The 23900-nt window shown below is 53.0% G+C and overlaps 2 protein-coding genes across 5 annotated transcripts; one reads left to right on the top strand and one right to left on the bottom strand.

Moving 5' to 3' along the window:
• Positions 1-1889: 1889 nt before the first annotated feature.
• LOC122122601 (cytochrome c oxidase assembly factor 8) lies at positions 1890-20425 on the bottom strand. Of its 2 annotated transcripts, XM_042696873.1 has the most exons (5): positions 20297-20425; positions 15396-15599; positions 14727-14790; positions 5126-5216; positions 1890-2140 (listed from the first exon to the last, which is right to left on the bottom strand). In XM_042696873.1, the coding sequence occupies exons 1-5, from the start codon at positions 20417-20419 to the stop codon at positions 2035-2037; spliced, it is 588 nt and encodes a 195-aa protein (XP_042552807.1). In that variant the 5' UTR covers positions 20420-20425; the 3' UTR covers positions 1890-2034. The 2 variants fall into 2 exon arrangements, with proteins under 2 accessions (XP_042552807.1, XP_042552805.1); XM_042696871.1 differs by lacking the exon at positions 5126-5216.
• A 54-nt stretch (positions 20426-20479) lies between these two features.
• On the top strand, positions 20480-23529 carry Bag5 (BAG cochaperone 5). Of its 3 annotated transcripts, none has more exons than XM_042696854.1 (2): positions 20480-20569; positions 21953-23529. In XM_042696854.1, the coding sequence occupies exon 2, from the start codon at positions 21981-21983 to the stop codon at positions 23322-23324; it is 1344 nt and encodes a 447-aa protein (XP_042552788.1). In that variant the 5' UTR covers positions 20480-20569; positions 21953-21980; the 3' UTR covers positions 23325-23529. The 3 variants fall into 3 exon arrangements, with proteins under 3 accessions (XP_042552788.1, XP_042552790.1, XP_042552789.1); XM_042696856.1 differs by lacking the exon at positions 20480-20569 and adding an exon at positions 20586-20691; XM_042696855.1 differs by lacking the exon at positions 20480-20569 and adding an exon at positions 20993-21013.
• The last annotated feature ends 371 nt before the right edge of the window (positions 23530-23900 follow it).

The following is a 23900-nucleotide window of genomic DNA, read 5'->3' as shown; positions in this document are numbered from 1 at the left end:
AGTCTAAATATTAAAAATAGAAGCCAGCGACCAGTGGCTCACGCCTGTCAACATAGCTACTCAGAAGGCTGAGATCTGAGGATCATGGTTCAAAGCCAGCCCAAGCAGGAAAGGCTGTGAAACAATTTATCCAACAAACCACCAGAAAAGCAGAAGTGGTGCTGTGGCTCAAGTGGTAGAGCATTAGCCTTGAGCTGAAGAGCTGAGGGACAGCACCCAGGCCCAGAGTTCAGGCCCCATGACCAGACCCAAAAAAATAAAAAATAAAAAAATTGAGAATTTTATCAAGCAAGCATGGTATATGAAAATTAAAATTAAATACTGGGCTCAGAATGTGGCTTAGTGGTAGAGTGCTTGCCTAGCATGCACTTAGCCCTAGGTTTGATTCCTCAGTACCACATACACAGAAAAAGCCAGAAGTGGTGCTGTGGCTCAAGTGGTAGAGTGCAAAAGAAGCTCAGAGATAGTGACCAGGCCCTGAGTGCAAGCCCCAGGACTGGCAAAAAAATAAAATTAAATACAGCATTGATAGGCTTTATTCTATAGATGTAAAAGTCTACAGAAAGTTGGACACTGGTGGCTCATGCCTGTGATCCCATCAACACAGAAGACTTGGTTCAAAGCCTGCCCAAGGAGAGAAGCATATGAGATTCTTATCTCCAATCAACCAACTAAAACTAGTGGAGGTATGGCCCAAGTGATAGCGCGCCATCCTCGGGCAGAAAAGAAAGGCCACCACACAGATTACGAGTCTTTCAGTCGCCAAGCTCTTCTGTGGCCCTGAGCCCTCATGACCACCGGGCGCGGTTAGGGGACAATCACGGGAGAGCTACAGGGTGAAGTCCCAGACACAAAGACTCCTGCTCCTTCTGTGCTTACTTCGGAGCCAGTCTGTGTGGCACTGGAGGCCGGAGCTGCATCTTCCTGAGGGACCTCAAGGCATCCTCAACACAGCGCCTGCTCTGCCTCATGGCCCGTGGGGCGCGGCAGCGTGACCACACCCCTAGAACTTTGCGGGAAGCCTGTGTGCAGCCTGGCCAGCCATCACAGCATCGGACAGGGGCTGTACCATCCCCGTTCCGGGACCGTGCCGCCATCAGGGCTGGAGCCTGCGCCCCCCATCTCTGCTGCCTCGTTCTGTCACTTCATTCAGCAGCCACCTGAATTACTCCCTTCACGGGGGTCTGTGTGCGTGTGCGCACGCACACATATGCCCGCACACCCATACACACCAGTACTGGGGCTTGAATACAGGTTCCAGGTGCTGTCCCTGAGCTTTTTTGCTCAAGGATATCACTCTATCATTTTGATCCATAGGTCTACTTCTGGTTTTCTGGTGGTTAATTGGAGATAAGAGTCTCGTGGACTTTCTTACTGGGGCTGGCTTCAAACTGTGATCCTCAGATCTCAGCCTCCTGAATAGCTAGGATTACAGGCGTGAGGCACCAGGGCCCAGGTTGGAGATAGACTGTTGCAAACTATTCTGTTCAGGCTGGCTTAGAACTACTATTCCTCATGTCTCAGCCTCCTGAGTAGCTAGAACTGTAGGAGAGCTGCCAGTGCCCAGTGGTCTAACTTTTTAAAGGTTTTCACTTTCATTTTTGTCTTTCATGGGGCCTGGATGCTGCCCCTGAGCTTTTGTGCTCAGGGCTGGCGCTCACTCTCCCACCTGAGCCACAGCACCACTTTCAGCTTTTCTGCTGGCTAATTGCAAATAACAGTCTCACAGACTTTCCTGCCCGGGCTGGCTTTGAACCGTGATCTTTAGACGATAGTCTTAAATAGAGAGGATACTGGGCCCAGGGGCCTAATTTTGAAAGTGAAACTTCGTTAGCATGTTTGCATTACTACATTTTGAGCTGGTGTGATTCAAGACACAGAAGCAGGCACAGCGCTCAGAGCTTTATTGACAACATTCCTGACAATACGACACACGGAGCCACAGACAAAATCATGGGGCTGTGGTCACTGCAGCATTTCCCAGGCCCCTCCACGTGGCCTGGCCAGCGGGAGGCTGCAGGCCGGAGGGGAGTGCTAGCCGCTCCTCTTCGCTTGCTTCTGTGCCAGCTTGTTCCAAAGCCTCTCCAAGGCCACCTTCCCCATGAAGTAGGTGATGGTGAAGTTGCGCCTGTACCAGTCTCTGCAGACAAAGGGGAGACGCGGGCTGGAGCCTGGGCTGACCTCACTCGGGCTGCCGCCCCCCCAGGCTGTCCACCCACCTACCCGCCCTCCCTCCCTCCCCTTCCAGGCTGGCTCAGCAGGTATCAGTGCTCTCCGTTAAACGTTCCCTTTCCCAGAAAGACACAGCAGAGGAGGGGTGAGCAGGACCACCAGCTCTGAGGGAACCAGGCAGTCCCACCTCGGCACCGGACGGCCCTGCCTCACTCAGGTCGTCTTGCTGCGCCAGTGAGCAGCCGCATGCTACCACTGCAACACCGCCACTGCGGCTCCTCCTGGGACACCGTCACCATGGCAACACCACCACTGCATCACCTCCTGGGACACAGTCACCATGGCAACACCACCACTGCGGCTCCTCCTGGGACACCGTCACCATGGCAACACCACCACTGCAGCTCCTCCTGAGACACCACGGCAACACCACTACTGCATCTCTTCTTGGGACACTGTCACCATGGCAACACCGCCACCACATCTCCTCCTGGGACACTGTCACCATGGCAACACCACCACCGCATCTCCTCCTGGGACACCATCACCATGGCAACACTGCCATTGTGCCTCCTCCTGGGACACTGTCACCATGACAACACCACCACTGTGGCTCCTCCTGGGACACAGTCACCATGGCAACACCGCCACTGCATCTCCTCCTGGGATAGTCACCATGGCAACACTGCCACTGCATCGCCTCCTGAAACACCATCACCATGGCAACACCACTACTGCATCTCCTCCTGGGACACCGTCACCATGGCAACACCACCACTGCATCTCCTCCTGGGACACCGTCACCATGGCCACACTGCCATTGTGTCTCCTCCTGGAACACCGTCACCATGGCAACACCACCACCGCATCTCCTCCTGAGACACCATCACCATGGCAACACCACTACTGCATCTCTTCTTGGGATACCATCACCATGGCAACACCGCCACCTCATCTCCTCCTGGGACACTGTCACCATGGCAACATTGCCATTGTGTCTCCTCCTGGGACACTGTCACCATGGCAACACCACCACTGCATCTCCTCCTGGGACATTGTCACCATGGCAACACCACTACTGCATCTCTTCCTGAGACACAGTCACCATGGCAACACCACTACTGCATCTCCTCCTGGGGCACTGTCACCATGGCAACAACACCACTGCATCTCCTCCTGAGACACTGTCACCACGGCAACATCACTACTACATCTCCTCCTGGGACACTGGCACCATGGCAACACCACCACTGCATCTCTTCCTGGGACACTGTCACCACAGCACCACCACCACTGGACCTCCTCCTGAGACACTGTCACCATAGCATCACCATCACTGCACCTCCTCCTGGGACACCATCATCCTCCAATCATCTGTCCAAATACCCCATCAATGGCAGTTTGTCTCAGGACCCAAAAAGGTCTGGACAAGGTACTAAACTCAGTCTCCACAGCACCCCACACTTTACTGCTATTCTTTTTCTAACTGCTGTGGAAGAGCTGGATGATGTGTAATTTCCCACACACTGGGTTTCTCCAACGGCATCCTCAGGCTGTCACTTCAAAGCAGGCTCTGTGCCCCTCCCGTGCCCCTAAACCTTCTGCAAATAAACCCGCACTTAGATTTGATATAGCACTTGTCTTCATATGAGAACAGCTCACAGGGTGTGGTCTGTGCCTCCGCCCGCAGGCCCTGTCCCCAGGGCGTGTGCATTCAGCCCCAGGCTGTCCACTGACTGGACCCATAACATCCCATCGATGTAGGCTTTTCCGGCAGGGTGGCGGTGGCCCGGATGGATTGGGCACTAGGAATGCCGCCTCTGGCTGACCCATCGACTCTCTGCACTGCTGTTTCTACAGAGGGAAGGGTTCTTCACGTGTTTCCCTGAAGCACCTCTGCAGCAGGAAAGGCAGGGAGGCCGCCTGGGTAAACCCCATGATTCTTTCCTTCAACTTAGCAATTTTCAGAATAATGATTCGGTGGACTTGCCATAGCTACACATAAACTTTTTTTTTTTTCTCGGTCCTGGGGCTTGAAGTCAGGGCCTAGTCCCCGTCCCTGAGCTTCTTTGTGCTCAAGGCTAGAACTGTACCATTTAAGCTTCAGCGCCTCTTCTGGCTTTTTCTGAGTAGTTTATTGGAGATGAGAGTTTCATGGACTTTTTTTTTGTCCGACATGGGGCTTAAACTCTGGGCCTGGGTGCTGTCCCTCAGCTCTTCATCTCAAGGCTAGCACTCTACCACTTAAGCCAGAGCACCATTTCCAGTTTTCTGGTAGTTTATTGGAGATAAGAGTCTCATGGCCGGGCGCTGGTGGCTCACGCCCAATCCTAGCTACTCAGGAGGCTGAGATCTGAGGATCGTGGTTCAAAGCCAGCCCGGGCAGGAGAGACCAGTGAGACTCCTATCTCCAATAAACCACCAGAAAACCGGAAGTGGCGCTGTAGCTCAAGTGGTAGAGCGCTCGCCTTGAGCTGAAGAGCTGAGGGACAGCGCCCAGGCCCAGAGTTCAAGCCCCACGACCGGCAAAAAAAAAGTCTTCTAGATCCGTTTGAACCAAGATCTTCAGATCTCAGCCCCCAGTAGCTTTTTTAATTCCCTGCTGTCCCTTCTCTGAAAGGCTGACTGGCTAGGCCCTGGGCTGAGCCTCCAGCCCGTCCCTCCCTCCACCACAGTTCCCAGGTCCAGCTCCTGCCCCAGAGCGACTGAGGCTTCTCCAAGGAGGGACAGGGAGCCTAGATGTAGCCCTCCAGGCAGAACAAGAGGAATGGGGTACTATGCAAATGCCCTGGGGCTGTCAGTCTTACTTAACAAGGCAAAAGGAATGCTGACAAAACCATGGCTTCCACCTCCGATGGGAACCACGCCTTTCCATTCAGGAAGGAAAGCAAGCTTTCTTCATCTAGATGTGACACCTGAACCCATAGCAAAGAAAGCAAGCATAAACAGTTACCTGTTATAATACATGTGCTTCCGAAAATTTTTCCTCAAAAATTCCTTGTAAAAATCAGCCATTTCGTCTGCAGTCAATGCTGCTTTTTGACCTGAAAGTAAATTACAACTTAAACACTAATACTTAAGGAGAAAGGATTAAAAAACAAAAAACAAAAAACCTACTAGAAGAAGCTGACAGTATAAATCACACACACACAATTACCACTTTTTTTGTTTTTGTTTTTTTTTGGGGGGGGGGTCCAGTTGTGGGGCTTGAACTCTGGGCCTGGGCACTGTCCCTCAGCTCTTCAGCTCAAGGCTAGTGCTCTACCACTTGAGCCACAGCACCACTTCTGGCCTTTTCTGTGTATGTGGTACTGAGGAATTGAACCCAGGGCTTCATGCATGCAAGGCAAGCACTCTACCACTAAGCCACATTCCCAGCCCTCAGCTTTTTTTTTTTTAGTTTATTGGAGATAAGAGTCTCAAGGACTGTCCTGCCAAGACTGGCTTTGAACCACAATCCTCAGATCTCAGACTCCTGAGGAGCTAGGATTATAGGCATGAACCAGGAGCACCCAGCACAATTACCAATTTCTATATGTTAAAATCAATCAATCTAGAAAACAACTCATTTTACCATACATCAAAAATAACAGATTTAGAAGTGGACACTGGTGGTTCATGTCTGTAATCCTAGCTATTCAGGAGGCTGAGATCTGAGGATCAAGGTTCAAAGCCAGCCCAGGCAGGAGTCTGTGAGACTATTATTTCCAATTAACTAGCAAAAAGGCAGAATTTGAGCTGTGGCTCAAGTGGTAGAACACCAGCCTTGAGCAAAAAAGCTAAGGAACAGCACCCAGGCCCTGAATTCAAGCCCCAGTACCAGTGCACGCATACGTACACACACACACACACGCATGCACGCACGCGCGCGCACCCCCCCAACACACACAAGGCAGCACTACTGACTCATCCATAAATTCAGCCCTACCAAAATTCCAAGGCTTCTTGTTCAGCTGCAATTTTATTTATTTATTTATTTATTTTGTCAGTAGTGAGACCTGAATCTGGGCCTGGGCGCTGTCCCTCAGCTCTTCAGCTCAAGGCTAGAACTCTACCCACATGAGCCACAGCGCCACTTGAGGTTTTTTCTGTTTATGTGGTGCTGAGGAATCGAACCCAGGGCCTCATGGCATGCAAGGCCAAGCACTCTACCACAAGCAACTTTCCTAGCTCCTCAGCTGCAATTTTTTTGGGAAATTAACAATTATTTCCTAAAATTCATGTGGAAATGTAAACAATCCAATATCTAAAGCAATCAAAAAGAAAGTTCCCATTTCTCAACCTCAAAATTTCCCACAAGACTCTGTAGTATAGCACAATATTGCTCCAGAACACGCATCAATCAACGGAAGAAACTGCTAAAGCCCACCCCTCACGGTCAAGTAATTTTCAAGGACAGACAAGGGCAGCACCAAGACTATCCAAGACGACTGAGGATTCACATGCAAAAGGCTAAGGAGGAACTTTATCTAGCACTATCAAAGTAAATTTGAAATATACCTGCCTGCAATCCTAGCCACTCAGGAGGGTGAGATCTGAGAATCATAGTTCAAAGCACTGTCCATGCATAAAAGTCCTGAGACTCATCTCTAATAAAACCACTCCGAAAAAGCTGGAAGTGGCGGGGCTGGGAAGGTGGCTCAGTGGTAGAGCGCTTGCCTTGCATGCTCCAGGCCCTGGGTTCAATTCCTCAGCACCACATAAGAAAAAAAAAAAAAAGCCGGAAGTGGCGCTGTGGCTCATGGTAGAATGCTACCCTTGAGCTGAAGAGCTGAGGGACAGCGCCCAGGCCCCACGACTGTACCAAAAAAAAATAAATAAATAAAAAAAAGCTGGAAGTGGCTCACACCCGTAATCCTAGCTATTCAGGAGGCTGAGATCTTAGGATCTTGATTCAAAGCCAGCCCAGATAGAAAAGTCATTAAGACTCTTATCTCCAATAAATTACTCAGAAAAATCTGGAAATGGTGCTGTGGCTCAAGTAGCAGAGTGCTAACCTTGAGCACAGAGAGACTCAGGGACAGAGCCCAGGCTCTGAATTTCAAGCCCCATGACCAGAAAAAACAAAACAAAAAACCCCAAAAACCCTAAACCTCTTCAAGAAAGCAGATGTTTACTTTATCACATTTTCTTCGATATGATACATAAAGCACAGAAAAAATACAGAAAACAGACTTGCATCAAAATAAGAAAACTGTGGCTGGGCGCTGGTGGCTCACGCCTGTCATCCTAGCTACTCAGCAGGCTGAGATCTGAGGAACCCGATTCAAAGCCAGCCCAGGCAGGAAAGTCCGTGAGACTCTAATCTCCAATAAACCACTAGAAAACTGGAAGTGGCGCTATGGCTCAAGCAGTAGACTGCTCGCCTTGAGCTGAGGGGTCAGCGCCCAGGCCCAGAGTTCAAGTCCCATGACCGACAAAAAAAAAAAAAAAAGAAAACTGTGCATGATAGGGCTTGGACTTTACCAATGAACTGTACAGACAACTTACAGAACAAGAGAAAACAGCTACAGGATGTCTGTCTAATGAGTCTAGTATCCCAGTGTGCAAACTTTTCAAATAGAATTAACAGTGGGCTGGGCGCTGGTGGTTCACACCTATAATCTGAGCTAGTCAGGAGGCTGAGATCTGAGGATCGCAGTTCAAAGCCAGGTAGGGCAGGAAAGGCTGTTTATCTCCAATAAACCACTCAGAAAATCGGAAGTAGGGCTGAGGCTCAAGTGGTAGAGCACTAGCCTTGAGCCAGAACGCTCAAGAACAGCACCCTAAGTTCAAGTCCCACCACTGACACAAAAAAGAAGAGGGAAGGTGTTTGGCCCAACTTTTACTTGCACCACAAGCACAGACCCAAGCAGCCCCAAGGCTCCAGCACAAGCCAGGCCGGGGCTGGGAGAACTCAACAGGACCTGTGCAGACGGCAAGTCAGCCGCTCAGCTGCACTGGGCTCAGCCTCAGCTCAATCTTTTCTTTCAGTGTGGGGAGGGGCACTGGAGCTTGCTAGGTGCTCTGCCACTCTGCCATGCCTACAGCCCAGGTTTTCGCTGGTTCATTTGCAGGTAGGGCCTTGCCTCCTACCTGGGTGTGCACCTGTACCATGCCTGGCTGGCCACCGCCATTCCGGGGGCAACAGAAGCGCCGCATGCACGGCTTCCTTCTGTTGAGATGGAGTCTCATGGACGTTTCTGTCCGTGAGGCAGCCGGGAACGAGGAGCCGCCACTCTCAGCCTGGCTTGTGGTTCAGAATGGCAGGAGCAAGCTGCTGGGTGGCAGCTGAGAAGAGGCCTCTAGGACTGGCCTGAACCGTGGCTCGCTCTCTCTTCTTAGCCTCCCTGTAGCTAGGCGCAGCCACTGGTGCCTGGCAGCTCTGCTTCCTGCTGGCAGCTGAGGGCTGGCCGTCTGTCCTCAGAGTACTCAAGGAGACAATGCAGACAGGCAGAGGAAGCGTGTGCCCACGCTCACTCCCAACTCACACACAGCAGTGTCAGGCGATCGTGACCCACAGCTCTAGTCAAATACCACAATAGCATCTAGAAGGTTCTTCTGAGGCTCTCCCTGAGGGCCAGAGGCCAGGAACCCCACTTCTGTGCTGGCTCCTCCCAGGGTGTAACCCTGGCATCTAGGGTGTGGTCAACCCCTGCTGGCATGCCGGGCCCCAAGATGGGCAGGGCTCTGCCTCAGGCTCAGTGAGGGGAGGGTAACAAGGGACATCAGCCATCCCTTGATGACAGACGTGGGGGGAGGGGACAGGTGGAGGCACAAGTAAGAGGACACAGAAGCGGCGACGGGCAGCAAGGGGCGAGTGGAGGGCCCAGGGCAGCAGCGGCTCTGGGCCGCAGTGGCGGTCGGGGTCCTGGCTAGCCTTGGGGGAGGAGGGGTGGCCCCCAGCCAGCCCCCCGTGGCACCTCCAGGCCTTTCCTGGCCACTGGAAGAGCTGAAGCAGGAAAAACTGCCCCCAGCTGCCGCCACTGGAGGAGCAGGGTGGGCTTGGAACCAATCTCCCCACAATCCCGTTCCCTTCCGGGCGCGACACCACCACAGCAGGGCCCCAGGAGGAGGCTCGGAGCCCCGGTGCTAAGCAGAGACACACAAGGCCTGGTCATCTGGCCATGAGTGTGGGCAGCGGCCTCTGACACCTCCCCGCCTGAAGGTTCTCAGACACGGGGGAGGGGGGGGAAGGGGTGGGGTGCCTCAACTAGACGCCTCAGGCCGGGGTTCTGCCCCTGTGCACTGAGCCTCCTGGACTCCTGCTCAGCTGCCTCAGCCCCAGGAGCCAGGTCACTGTCACTCCCGTGGAGGATGGAGAGGGAGGAGGGAAGAGGGAGGAGGGGAGGGGAGCGAGGGAGAGGAAAAAACCCAGAATCCATGACACCATTACTGAAACTGCGTGGGTGTCTCACAAATACCAGATGACAAGCTGGATGCATCTCCACGCCGCCCTCTTTTCCCGGATGCACACACTTGAGCAATTAAAGAATCAGGAGGAAGATGCCTCCCCCACCCCCCAGCGCCTGCCCTACTGGTGACATTTAAGTTGGGGCCAGCAGAGCTGCAGTCAGGGCGGGCACTGAAAGCAGCCGTGTTCCACGCAGCCACGCAGCGAACCTTGTGACCGGGAGCCTGCCTGCAGTCACAGGAGCTTGAGGTGCTCTCCCCCCTGCAATTCAAAGCAAGACTGAAGAATAACCGGCCGAACCCGCGGTTCCTCAGAGTTAGTTCACAGATGGTCCACAGCAAGCACTCTCTTGCTTCTCGGTATATGGGTGTGTGGTGTGCTCAGCTAGATCCTTCTAGAAAAGCGCTAGGAGTTCCACGCTGCCACAGTCCTCAAAGCAGCTCCACAGCACAGTTTCAACTCTGAAAACCTTCCCAGTGAATTCGGAGGGCATAAACGCCACCTGCCTGCTTGAGGTGCCTGGCGCAGCCAAGGAGTTTAAACAATCTCGGACCGCGTTGTTGGTCTGTGTCATTGGGAAAATCTGCCGCAGACTGCTTACAAGTCCAGATGGCCTATGCCACCTTTGCCGCAAACACTCGCCCTTCTGCTGTGCGTGGCAGAACACTGGCCCCTGTGTCTGGCCAGCCCTTCCCAGCCCCCTCCTCTGCCCTGCGTTGCCATGACAGCAGCCAGGCTCCTCCAACACAACAGACCTCGGCCTGCCCCGGCCCAGTCAGGAAGCCAGCCTGAGGAAAGGCCAGCCCCAGGCTGGATCCGGGAACACAGGAGGAGAGAGCTGGGAGCCACAGAAGACCACAGCAGGAGGAAGTTTAGAAAGAAGGGAAACCGGGCACCAGTGGCTCACGCCTGTCATCCTATTCAGGAGGCTGAGATCTGAGGATTGTCATTCAAAGCCAGCCTGGGCAGGAACGTCTTAGAGACTCATCTCCAGTTAACTACAAAAAGTTAGAAGCCAAGGGATAGTGCTCACGCCACCTAGAGAGAAAGAGGAAGAGAGGAAAAAGAAAGGGAGGGAGGAAGAGAAGGAGGGAGGTGAAGTGGAGAGCGAGAGTCCGGATTCACTCTGGTTCTAGCATCGGCTGAGTCCATGGCGAGGCCCTGTCCCCGCCTCTGTGCTGAGCTCTGGCAGTGGACCCAGATCACAGGGATGCCAGCTGCTCAGGAAGCTCTGGGCTCTACACTGAAAATGGGAGGTGCGTCCTCAAAGGAGGCTGTGGGGCCCTGACCCTTACCCTCTCCTTCGGGTCTTCGCCAGAAGGTAGTCAGCTCGCTGCCATTCTCTTTTCTTTCTTTTGTCTGAGACCAGGATTCAAACTCTGTACCAGACACTTTTGCTCCTTAGCTGGCGCTCTACCAACTGAGCCATAACCTCCAACCCCACCACTTCCATTCTCAATTAAACAATGCTCTCTTTCCTCAATGAGCCCTCCAGTCTCAGTGTGTGTGAAACACATTCACGAAATGGCCCCATCCCCATTTTGGTCTGTGTTTACACTGACAGAAAACTGTGTGTGTGTTAGCTGGGAGCCGGTGGCTCACTCCTGTAATCCTAGCTACTCAGGAGGCTGAGATTTGAGGATCACGGTTCAAAGCCAGCCCTGGTCTCCAATAAACCACTCAGAAAACCCAAAGTGGCGCTGTGGCTCAAGTGGTAGAGCGCTAGCCTTGAGCTGAAGAGCTGAGGGACAGCGCCCAGGCCCAGAGTTCAGGCCCCACGACTGACAAAAAGAAAAAAAAAAAGTGTGTGCTCACCATGTACAAATGATGTTGTGGGGGAGTGCAGCCAGCAACCTGCACCACCCCACACAACTGCTGCCTTGAGTGAGAGCACCTTCCATCTACTCTTAGCATTCTAAGAACACAGGCCCTCACTACGCCTCAAATCTAGTTGGGGGGCTGAGAATGTGGCCTAGTGGTAGCATGGTTGCCTTGCATGCATGAAGCCCTGGGTTTCATTCCTCAGTACCACAGAAAAAGTTGGAAGTGGTGCTACGGCTCAAGTGGTAGAGCAAAAGAGGCTCAGGGTCAGAACCCAGGGCCCTGAGTTCAAGCCCCAGGACCGGCAAAAAAGAAAAAATCTAACTGGGATTTCCCGAACACTCAGGGTGTCCGCCCACCCTCAGCTGTACCCTCTCCTCCACACATCATGCCTTGTTTTATGACCAAATTAATTGTAGAATCTGATTGGAAGCCAGACTTCCAACACCTAGCAGAGCCATCAATAGGATTCTGTGACATTTTAACAGACTCAAAACAACCTCTTCCATCTGTCAGGAGAGTGGCTAGTCTCCAACATGCTCTACAGAATAAGCCAGCCTAACACTCCCTCGGACAGAACACACACACACACACACACACACACACACACACACACACACACACACACACACACACACACACACACCCCACACACACACATTCAACACAGACAGCAGTCCCCTCCACATTCAACAAATGGGAGACACACACACAAACACAAAACACAACTGCCAGCCACATCCACTCACACTCAACACAGACAGCCAAGAGACATACACACACACAAACACACAGAGCCAGACACGCTTGCTCATGTAAACAAAGCCAATAGCTAAAAGCTGCTGAGATCCGACTCCCTTGAGCAGAACTAGGCCCTCTTCCTCTTCCACCACAATCTTGGTGGGAATTGCTCCCCACAAGCCTCAAACTCCTCTTGTAAACCAGCAAGGCAACAGCAGCTCTTTCCTTTGGCCCTCAGATATGAATGTGCATGCAAAGGACTTAGCATAGCACCCAGCACTTGGGACTGCCATCCCTACACTTCGGATTAGGAAATAATGCTTTCCAAGACCCCACTGGTGTCACAAAGCACATGCAGTAGGGGGCTGGCATCCAGACCACTCTGCTGCCCACCCTCCTTCCAGAGGAACCCAGCTGGAGACTACCAGGGACACGGCACATGAGCCCAGATGCAGCCCTGCCTTTTGAGGTCAATGGTCCTCAACTGCCCTCAGAGTAACATTTTGCCAGTAAAGAACTGTTCAACAGGGCTGGGAAGGTGGTGGAGCACTAGACTGATAAAACATCCTAGACAGAGGGAACTCGGGCGGTGTGAGTTCCCTTGCTCAAGCGGCTGACCTAGGAGGCAGCTGGTGGCCAGGCCGGGCCAGGCAGACGCCAGCGTCAAACAGTCCACACTGAGCTGCAAATCCACACAATGTGCATTCTGGGTAGAACAGTTCAGCAAGGGTATAAGCAATGGATGTGAAGCAGGGGTTGACAAATCTTATTTACAGGCCACATCTGGCCCATCACCTGTTTCTGAAAAGTAAGTTTGCTGGAATACATCCAAGCTCATGTGCTTGTGTGTCAGAGCCTCCAAAAGCTGAGCTGTGAGACCTGAAAGGATTGGGAGGATGGAATGCCTCTTCCCAACAGGAACTCTCAGAATGCCGAGAGCTTCCTGAAAATGTCAATCAGTCCCGACCTGAAGGGAATTCAGATTTCTATCCCAGTATAGGCTATTTGCACACCAAACTTTCTGGGAATTTGGGGATAGACAAAAATCTATGCTTACACCTGCTTCTTAAGGTAAAGAAGGTCATCTGTCACTTAAGTAAAAGTATACCTACCACATGATTGGTGTTTGTGACTTCAAGGATTAAGATTATATCTCGGGACTTGGAAGGTGGTTCAGTGGTAAAGTACTTGCCTCACATGCATGAAGCCCTGGAGTCGATTCTTCAGCACCACATAAGCAGAAAAAGCCAGAAGCTGTGGCTCAAGTAGTAGAGCACTAGCCTTGAGTACAGAGAGGCTCAAGAACAGTGCCCGGGCCCTGAGTCCAAGCACCAGGACCAGCAAAAAAAAAAAAGAAAAGATTGTTTTGCATTATTGGTGCTGGTGACTTCTCTCTGTGTACGTGCCTGTAAATGTCCTCTAAAACGGACCCAGACACCTGAAGCTGATGGAAGAGCTCAGGCCCCTGGTGCCCCGAACCTCAGCCCCATGGTCTGGCGTCTGCTGCTGTCTGTCCAGGCTGCCATGGTCTCCAACAGCCAAGTTACGTAATTCCAACAGAAATCCAAATGGCCCACAAAGAGTCAACTACTGGATTGTGTTTCATAGAAAATATGTGCTGAGGGCTGGGAAGGTGGCTCAGTGGTAGAGCACTTGCCTTGTATACCTGAGGCCCTGGGTTTGATTCCTCAGCACCACATAAGCAAAAAGAAAAAAGCCAGAAGTGGCGCTGTGGCTCAAGTGGTAGAGCGCTAGCCTTGAGCTGAAGAGCTGAGGGACAGCGCCCAGGCCCAGAGTTCAGGCCCCACACCCACCAAAAACAAAACAAAACAAAACAAAAAAAACCACCTCAGGGACAGTGCCTAGGACAAGTTCAAAGCCTAGAACTGGCCCCGTCCCTGCGTGCACTCACGCACACACACACACACACACACACACATACACGCACACGCACAGTGTCCTGGCCTGATTTAAAGATTGAAAGCCAGAGAAAAATGAGGAAGTTACTGCAAAAAGTGGAGAATTAACAGGCACCTGAAAGCTCAGCAATGGTTAAAGGACAGGGAGGCAAAAGTCTGCGAAACCCTGCAGAGGTTAGCCTTCAGAGAGGAGGACCAGAAACAGCTCTCTGCTTCCTGCTCCTAACTGGCTAGACTCTGGGAAGAGGAGCAAGGGTGTGGGGTGGGAGCTGGGTGCACTGGGGTGTATGCCAACGCCCTGGAACCTCAGGCCCAAAGTCACTGATTGGAAGGACCCAGGCTGGGGATGTGGCTGAAGCGGGAGAGCACCTGCCTCACCTATGCCAGCCCCCAGCTCATCCCCAGCACTGGCAAGAAAGAAACACAAAAACCTAAAATCCTCAGGGAATGATCTCATCAAAGACTGAAGGTCTGACCCCCCAGAAACCCACAACAGTGAGACATAGGACAAGGAAAAGAAGTCTCTAGAGGCAAGAGAAAAAAGGGAAACCTGAGACGGGAGGCTGGCTGGAGAGACCAAGAGGGCCTGAGCCCAGCTCTCACTGCGCCCACTGGCTCTCCCTCCTTCCTACTGCTCCTACCCACGCAGTGTGCGCAGAAAACAGCACAGACGCACTGACCTGCATCCGTTTTCAGGCCTGGACCTTTAGTTTTCAGTCTGGAGCGAATGAATTCTTCTTTTTCCTACAAGAAGATGATCATCACTACTGGAACGAAAGCTTAGGAACAAAGGCAAGAACTGCCCCTTCTCCGCCTTCCCACTTCCCCGGCTACAGCACAGCCCACGGGTTCTGGGTGAGTCTCGCGTGGATTCACCCAGCCAGAGCCCAGCTCAAAGCCCAATTTCAATCATGAACCCGCTAAACATCTCATGCTTGAAAATGGACAGTCAATAAACTTCGGGAAGCCCTTTGCTTACAGATCCATGGAATCTGATAAATACACTTTTGTCCCACCCAAGTGAGTGAAGTTTTAATATTTTTCTTCTGTGAGTTTGACATAGTTTATCTGTAAGTAAGCTGCTAAGGATTTTAGCTTACCTATTTGGCTTACTTATTTCAGAAATAACACCACCAACTCTAATTTTCACAAGCATGAATGCACAAGACCGGCACTTCCTGGCCTCAAAAGCCTCAGGTACTGACTATGACTTAGGCCTGGCCAGTTCTTCCTGTGCCTGGCTACACAGTGGCTGCACCCAACAGAAAGGCAGCGCAGATACTAAAGATATAGCACCCCCTAGCGGCCGAGCGCATTATTTCTTATTCTGATCTGAAACCTTCACCTACCTTACTAAAAGTCAAATTCTGGTTTGCCCAGAACTGCTGGTTCCATTCTTGTGTTTCTTGTCTTAATTCTCTAAGCTTTTGTTCCACTGGTGATTCATTTTCTGGGACGTAGAAATGGACAGGTCGAAGGTTTGAATACTTATCTGGGGGTCCGATCCAATCATGGCAGGATTTTCTTGGAGGACAAAATCCTGGGGAACAGACCTTCAACAAAACGCAGTGGGGTTAACCACACCACAATGAGCAATCCGCACCACTGCTGCCCCTCCTCAGCTTACTCTCTGCAAGACTACAAAGTGCCTGAGGATTTTGGATTGTTTGGGAATGAATTCAGCACAGGAAGAAGAGCAATCACTGCCAGGTGCCGGTGGCTCACGTCTGTAATCCTAGCTACTCAGGAGGCTGAGATCTGAGGATCGCGGTTCAAGCGGTTCAAAGCCAGCCCGGGCAGGAAACTCTATGAAACTCTTATCTCCAATAAAAATCACCAGAAGGGGCTGGGAAGGTGGCTCAGTGGTAGAGTGCTTGCCTTGCATGCCTGAGGCCCTGGATTCGATTCCCCAGCACCACATAAGCAAAAAGAAAAAAGCCGGAAGTGGTGCTATGGCTCAAGTGGTAGAGTGCTAGCCTTGAGCTGAAGAGCTGAGGGACAGCGCCCAGGCCCAGAGTTCAGGCCCTATGACCGGACCCCAAAAAAAAAGAAAAAAAAAAATCACCAGAAAAGCGGGAGTGGCGCTGTAGCTCAAGTGGTAGAGTGCTAGCCTTGAGCTGAAGAGCTGAGGGATAGCACTCAAGCCTAGAGTTCAAACCCCACGACTGACCAAAAAAAAAAAAAGAGTAATCACTACCATCTCACTCAGTCTGTACCTTTACACTGCATACATTAAAAGTAATATAAAGTCCAGGCTCTGGTGGCTCACGCCTGTAATCCTAGCTCAGGAGGCTGAGATGTGAGGATTGCAGTTCAAAGCCAGCCCTGGGAGAAAAGTCCATGAGACTCTTTTCTCCAATTAATCACTAGAAAACCAGAAGTAATACTGTGGCTCAAGTGATAAGAGTGCTTGAGTTGAAGAGCTGAGGGACAGCACCCAGGCCCAGAGTTCAAGTCCTACAACTGACAAAAATAAATACAAAAATTAATTAAGCCAATAAAGTCAGGCTTTGTTTCTATAGGTCATGGGGCTTGAACTCAGAGCTCGAGTACCATCCCCACAACCTCGGTTGTGGGGCTTGAATTGTGTGCCTGGGCACTGTCCCTCAGCTCTTCAGCTCAAGTCTAGTGCTCTACCACTTAAGCCACAGTGCCACTTCTGGCTTTTACGGCTTATATGGTGCTGAGGAATAGAACCAGGGCCTCGTGCATGCAAGGCAAGCACTCTACCACTGAGCCACCTTCCCTGAACTTTTTTTTTTTTTTTTGGGGGGGGTCCGGTTGTGGGGCCTGAACTCTGGGACTGGGCGCTGTCCCTCAGCTCTTCAGCTCAAGGCTAGCGCTCTACCACTTGAGCCACAGTGCCACTTCCGGCTTTTTTCTTTTTGCTTATGTGGTGCTGAGGAATTGAACCCAGGGCCCAAGGCATGCAAGGCAAGCACTCTACCACTGAGCCACCTTCCCATCCCCCCTGAGCTTTTTTACTCAAGGCTAGTAGTCTTCCACTTTGAGCCACAGCTCCACTTCCTGTTTTCTGATAGTTTATTGGAGATGAGAGTCTACAGACTTGGGCCCTGGTGGCTCACGCCTGTAATCCTAGCTACTCAGGAGGCTGAGATCTGAGGATCATGGTCAAAGCTAGCCCAGGCAGGAGAGCCCGTGAAACTCTTATCTCCAATACAAACCACCAGAAAACCAGAAGTGGCACTGTAGCTCAAGTGGTAGAGGGCTCACCTTGAGCTGAAGAGCTGAGGGACAGCACTCAGACCCAGAGTTCAAGCCCCATGACCCCCAAAAAAAAAAAAAAAAAAAAAAAGAGTCTACAGACTTTCCTGTCTGGGCTGGCTTCAAACCACAATCCTCAGATCTCAGCCTCCTGAGCAGCTAGAATTACAGGCGTGAGCCACCAGTGCTGGCTATGTTTTCTTTTGTTTTTGGCCCACCCTGGGGCTTCAACTCTGGGTCTGGGTGCTGTCCCTAAGCGATTCAGCCCAAGGCAGCTCTCTACCACTTGAACCATAATGCCACTTCCAATTTTCTAGTGGTTTATTGGAGTTAGGGCTCACGACTTTCCTGCCCTGGTTGGCCTTGAACTGTGATGCTCAGATCTCAGCCTCCTGAGTAGCTAGGATTACAGGCGTGAGCCACTGTCGCCCGGCTCCCTAAGCTTTTATGTTTAAGGCTAGTGCAATCTATCACTGAGCCACAGCTCCACTTCCAGCTTTTTGCTGGTTAATTGGACATGAGAATTCCGCAGACTTTCCTGCCTGGGCTGGCTTCAAACCATGATCCTCAGATCTCAGCCTCCTGAGATCTCCTGAGGGGGCCGAGTGCCACTTCCTGGAGAGTGCAAAGCCTGTGGTGTGCCCTGCTGCTCAGCCCACATACTGCCGCTGCCACCCTGGGCCCCACACACGTCCCTGATGTCCTCTCATCAGACTGAACTCCTCTGGGGTGCAGGGAGGCTTCCGTTTCTGCAAATGCATCTGGGCTTCTCCCCCAAAGTCTGAGGGGGTCCATCCTGAGCAGGGCCGCCCTGTGTACCTCACCGACCTCCTCCCCCAGGCCGGGTGGCTGGGGCTGTGCCTGCTTTTCCTCTTCCAGGCGGGAAGTGGTAAGGGAGCCCCCGCCACGCAGCCTTCTAGCTGCCCACGCAGAGCAAGGCTGGCAGGGAAAGCCAGGGGGGACGCATCATCTTGACCCACTGAGTCTTACTTATGTGCAATCTGCATTAGGGATGAACTCTGAGCAATAAGTTGTCTAGTCATTCACTATATTTCACTATCATTTGAGAGAGTTCGTCTTCGCTTGTGACAGGCCAGTTCCTCCGCTTCCCTGTGCACAGACACTCCTGCCTTGGTTCGCCTAGAAGCTGCCGTGAGGAAGGAAGAGGCAGGCCTGAAGGAGGGGAAAGCAGCTGCGGGGGCATGACCCTGTAATTTACCCCACACATGCCTGTCCTCTGAGGCTTGGCGGTGTCAAAACTGAACACCTCCAGAGCCCAGCCAGGGACCCCATGTCTTCCGGTGAGCAGGTGCGCTCTTGCTTGTCAGGCTGAGTTTCGTGACTGGATCTGAGAGGAGAGCTGAGCTTCCAGTCGTTGAGACCCTTTTTCCTTACCTAGAATTGGCCAGGTTGGGTGGCCCTCACTGGGTTTCACCCAGCCCAGCTCTCTACCAAGACGCAGCAGCCCTGCAAACCGCCCCCCCATCTCCTGTCCTCCAAGCCAGGGTGGGGTACAGACACTGAGACCTCCAGCCAAGGCAAACTCTCAGCAGAGCCAGCAGAGAGCACGGGGCAGCATTGTCCTTGCTCTCCCATGCCTCCAGCTCTAGAGCTCTGAGGTGGAACACAAAGGCTCAGGGTCCTTGGCCCCTACCACACGGGTGCTGGACCCACTACCAGCCAGATCCAGCAGTGCGTGGGGACCACTGGTAGCACAAAATCAGTCTGGCACTAGAAAAGCGGTCAAGGAGTCTCTGACTTCTGAAATGCCATTCTACTGTCTCAAAAATGCAGAGGAAGCTGGGTAACAGCGGCTCTCCCCTGTAATCCTAGCTATTCAGGAGGCTGCAATCTGAGGATGGAGGTTCAAAGGCAGCCTGGGCAGGAAAGTCCAAGAGACTCTTATCTCCAATAAACCACCAGAAAACGAAGTGGCGCTATAGCTCAAGTGGTAGAGTGCTAGCCTTGAGCTGAAGAGGTGAGGGGCTGCGCCCTGGCCCAAAGTTCAAGCCCCACAACGGACAAAATAAAATAAAATAAACACTTGAGTGTAGCTCAGTGACAGAGTGTTTGCCCAGCATGCACAAGGCCCTGGGTTCAAACCTCAGAGGTCCCCCCAAGCTCAGATACAGTTTGTATAAGTACTGAAAGGAGACCTTAACTAAAGATGAAGAGTGAAAGCGCTGCAAAGCAAGCTAGACATTTAGAAATGATTAAAACACAAAATCTGCTTAGATTAGAAGAAAATCTGCAACCTTTATTTTTAAGACTTGATACTTCCATTCTCAGTCCCAAAGACAACAACCATCTCTGTACCTTCAAATATGTAATTACTTAGCCAAGGCAGAAACTGGGGAGTGGCGCTGTGGTTCAAAGTGGCAGAACCTTAGCTTTCAGCAAAAGGAATCAGGGACAGCGCCCAGGCCCTGAGTTCCAGCCCCAGGACTGTGTCCCCATCCAAAAACAAGACGAAACAAAACACAGGCTGCCCTGAGGTAGACCAGTTCTCGGTGTGCCTGTCCAGTGTCTAGCCTAAAGGGCTCTTCAGGTGAGCGGTGTCACCGGCACTTCCCCGGGCAGGGGCCGCACCCTGAGGACCAAGCCCTCGCAGACCCCGCCAGGGCCCAGGCGCTCCGGGAGGGCTCATTTCTGCCCGCTGCCCCGGGGTCTTCCAGCCCGAGCCCCGGGGAGCTGGTGGTGAGGTCCGGCAGCTCGGCCGGGACCGGGACAGGAGTCTGCCCGCGCCTTGGCTGAGCTGCAGCCCGAGGGACGAGCCCCCTCCCCGGGACGAGCCGCCCCCGACAAGCCCCCTCCCCGGGACGAGCCGCCCGGCTCAAAGCCAGCCCGGCAGGAAACGCCAATGAGCCACCAGAACGCCGGAAGTGGCGCTGTGGAGCCAGCTCGGGGACGGCGCCCGGGCCCCGAGTTCAAGCCCAGGACCGGCACGCGCACGCGCACGCAGCAACCGTCCCGGGCGGGAAAGACGGTACGTACGCGTGGGCCCCGCGCCCCGCGCCCGCCTTACCCCGCTCGACGCCGCATCCCCGCGCTCCGCACCGCGCTCGGGGCCGAGCCGCCGGCCGCAGTCCGCCACGGCGCGGCAGAGCGGCGGGCGCAGGGCCCGGCCTCCGGGCCGTAAGGCGGCCATGGCGCAGCCCGCAGCGCACGGCGGCGGCGCACGGCGGCGTCGTGACGCGGAGGCGCTGCTTTACGGCAGTCGCGGAGCCCGACGGAGTCGCACCAGGAGCAGCGGCCGGCGGGCGTCGAGGCCGCGGCGGTGGCGGTGGCCTGGCGGGAGGTGAGGCGCGGGCGCCCGCCGAGGCCTTCCCGGGGCTGGGGCCTGTTCAGCCGGGGGCGAGGCTGGCGGCGGCTCCGCGGCGGAAGTCGGTGCGGTGGGGCGCGATGGCGCGAGCGGCGCCGGTAAGTGTGCGGGGAGCCGGCCTCCGGCGCGGGCGCGGGCCTCGGCCTCCGGCGCGGGCCTCCTCCCCGCGGCCGCCCGCCGCGGCCCCGCCTCGCGCTCGCCCATTGTGAGGTCAGGCGGCCGCGTCGGGTCCGGCCGAGACGCCGGAGCGGCCGCCGCGGCCCATAGCTGCCGCCGCCGCCGGGCCCTTCACCGGCCCCGGGCCAGACCCAGCCGGGAAGGGCGAGGCATGCAGCGGGGGGCCCCGCTCCGGCGCCGCTCCCGGTGAAGGGCCGACGGCCCGCCGCGGCCGCCAACACCGCCGCCACCCAGATCTCCTGGGTGAGGAGCGGCCGGGCGGGCGGCGGGCGGCGGGCGGCGGGCGGGCGGCCCGGCCGCGTGGTGGGGCCCCGGGGCCTGGGAGGCTCGGAGCAGGCCCCACGGAGGCCGGGGCGCGGGGCGGGGGCGGGAGACCTTTCTGGAATGGGGTGGTGTGAACGATGAAGGCCTTTCTGAGCCCAAGGAGCCGCTCCCGGTGTTGGAATCTCCGCGTGCGCCGTTCCCAGGTTGACGGTCTGTCATCTTTTATGACTGAAGACCCTCAGCGCCGCCCGGCCCGGCCGTGCTGTCCGCCCCTGCCCGGTGCTTGAGTGTGGCTAGCTTTTGCGTTGCTATGATGGCAAGCAGGGTTTTGTTTTTGTTTTTTTTTTAAGATTTTCTTTTAACTTTAGTTGTTTGTTGTTATAAAGTCAGGTGATGAGTCGCTTCTGTTTGGACAGTGTCACCCCTTCTCTCGCTCTTGCCACTTTTTCCCTCCTGTCCCCCTCCCCCAGGTTGTACAGTTCATTTTCAGCGCAGTGTCTGGTGAGTACCGCTGCTAAGGTGTATTGTTTTGGAAATGAGAGTTTTGGTTTTGGTTGGTTGTCGTGGGGTCTTGAACTCTGGGCCTGGACATGGTCCCTCAGCTCTTCAGCTCAGGCTAGCACTCTACCACTTGAGCCACAGTGCCACTTCTGGTTTTCTGGGGTTAATTGGAGGTCAGAGTCTCAAGGACTTTCCTTCCCCGGGCTGGCTTTAAACCTCAATTCTCACATCTCAGCCTCCTGAGTAGCTAAGATTACAGGAGTGAGCCACCAGCGCCTGGCAAGAGAAGTATTTTATATGATTAGAGGCATTGCACCATTGAGTTCCTCCTTTAGAGTATCAGAAATGAGAATTTAGACTAAATAGTTGTCATTCTGCAGAGACTTGCTGTAATCCGTCATTCATGTCGTTTTCTAGTGCTTGTGAAACTGAACACAACAAAAGTATGGATATGGGAAACCAACATCCTGCTATTAGTAGGCTTCAGGAAATTCAGAAAGAAGTAAAAGGTGTAGAACAGCAAGTAATTGGCTTCAGCGGTCTGTCAGATGACAAGAACTACAAGAAACTCGAGCGGTTTCTAACAAAACAGCTTTTTGAAATAGACTCTGTGGATACAGAAGGAAAAGGAGACATTCAGCAGGCTAGGAAGAGGGCTGCCCAGGAGACAGAGTGCCTTCTCAAGGAGTTGGAGCAGAATGCAAACCACCCACACCGGCTGGAAATACAGAACATCTTCAAGGAAGCCCAGGCCCTGGTGAAAGAAAAGATTGTACCTTTCTACAGCGGGGGCAGCTGCATAACCGACGAGTTCGAGGAAGGAATCCAGGACATCATTCTGAGGCTGACACACGTGAAAACCGGAGGGAAGATCTCCTTGCGGAAAGCAAGGTATCACACGCTAACCAAGATCTGTGCAGTACAAGAGATTATCGAAGACTGCCTGAGGAAGCAGCCTTCCCTGCCACTCTCTGAGGATATCCATCCTTCTGTTCCCAAGATCAACTCTGTGATGTGTGAGGTGAACAAGGCCAGGGGCACTCTGATCGCACTGCTGACGGGAGTGGACAGTAATGAGACCTTCAAGCACTTGTCATGTGTGCTTTCGGGGCTGATTGCCGATCTGGATGCTTTAGATGTGTGCGGGCATACAGAGATCAGAAACTACCGGAGGGAGGTAGTTGAAGATATCAACAAATTATTGAAGTATTTGGATTTAGAAGAAGAAGCCGACACCACGCATGCGTTTGACCTGAGACAGAACCAGTCCATTCTTAAAATAGAAAAGGTCCTCAAGAGGATGAGAGAAATAAAAAATGAACTTCTCCAACCGCAAAATCCTTCAGAGTTGTACCTGAGCTCCAAAACAGAGCTGCAGGGTTTGATTGGACAGCTGGATGAGGTGAGTGTCGAGAAAAACCCCTGCATCCGGGAAGCCAGGAGAAGAGCGGTGATTGAAGTGCAGACGCTGATCACCTACGTGGACCTGAAGGAGGCCCTGGAGAAGAGGAAGCTGTTCACCTGTGAGGAGCACCCCTCCCACAAGGCCGTCTGGAGCGTCCTTGGGCACCTGTCGGAGATCCAGGGAGAAGTCCTCTCCTTTGATGGAAATCGGACTGACAAGAACTACATCCGGCTGGAGGAGATGCTGACCAAGCAGCTGCTGGCCCTGGACGCCGTGGACCCGCAGGGGGAGGAGAAGTGTAAGGCTGCCCGGAAACAGGCCGTGAAGCTCGCCCAGAACATCCTCAGCTACCTCGACCTGAAATCCGACGAGTGGGAGTACTAAACACCAGAGCCGCGCCGACCTTGCTTGTGTTGCACTTTATATATACTGCTTTGTGTTTATAGAGAACTTTCAGTTCATGGAGCCTAAATATGATTTATACATGCATATTTCAATCTCAGTATTTATGATTTAAGCAAATTATATTCAGTATCTGCTGCTTTTGATGTTGCAAAACGAATATCATTACAGCACGTTATAACTTTTACGTTTGGATCGTTATCCATACGACGTGGTGTGGTTTGTTTAGTTTGCTTTTTGTGTATGTGTGCTTATCTTGTGTGGTTTTAATCAAAACATAGAAAAGAGACAGCTCTTGTAACTTTTAAGTGGGTTGTGCAAGTATTAAATGCACTAATTTCAGAATCTAGAAATAGATCCACCTTATGTAACCCTGGGAAATTATGAGAAGGAAAACTTGGGGAGTGAATAGGAATAGAGTCCAAGCACTGAAGTAGTGCGTGGAAATTATGTAATTACACATTAAATAAAGCAGGAGCAATCTCCCTTATACAGCCTGATAGGGGATAATGGGTGTTGGAGAGGGTTGTTTGGATTGCCTGCTCTTTCATAGACATT

The sequence above is a fragment of the Dipodomys spectabilis genome, unplaced genomic scaffold, assembly GCF_019054845.1.
Source record: "Dipodomys spectabilis isolate Male_0828 unplaced genomic scaffold, ASM1905484v1 ptg000212l, whole genome shotgun sequence".
Lineage (NCBI taxonomy): Eukaryota > Metazoa > Chordata > Mammalia > Rodentia > Heteromyidae > Dipodomys > Dipodomys spectabilis.
Note: the sequence above shows the minus strand (reverse complement) of the source record. Positions and strands in the feature narration are given on the sequence as shown.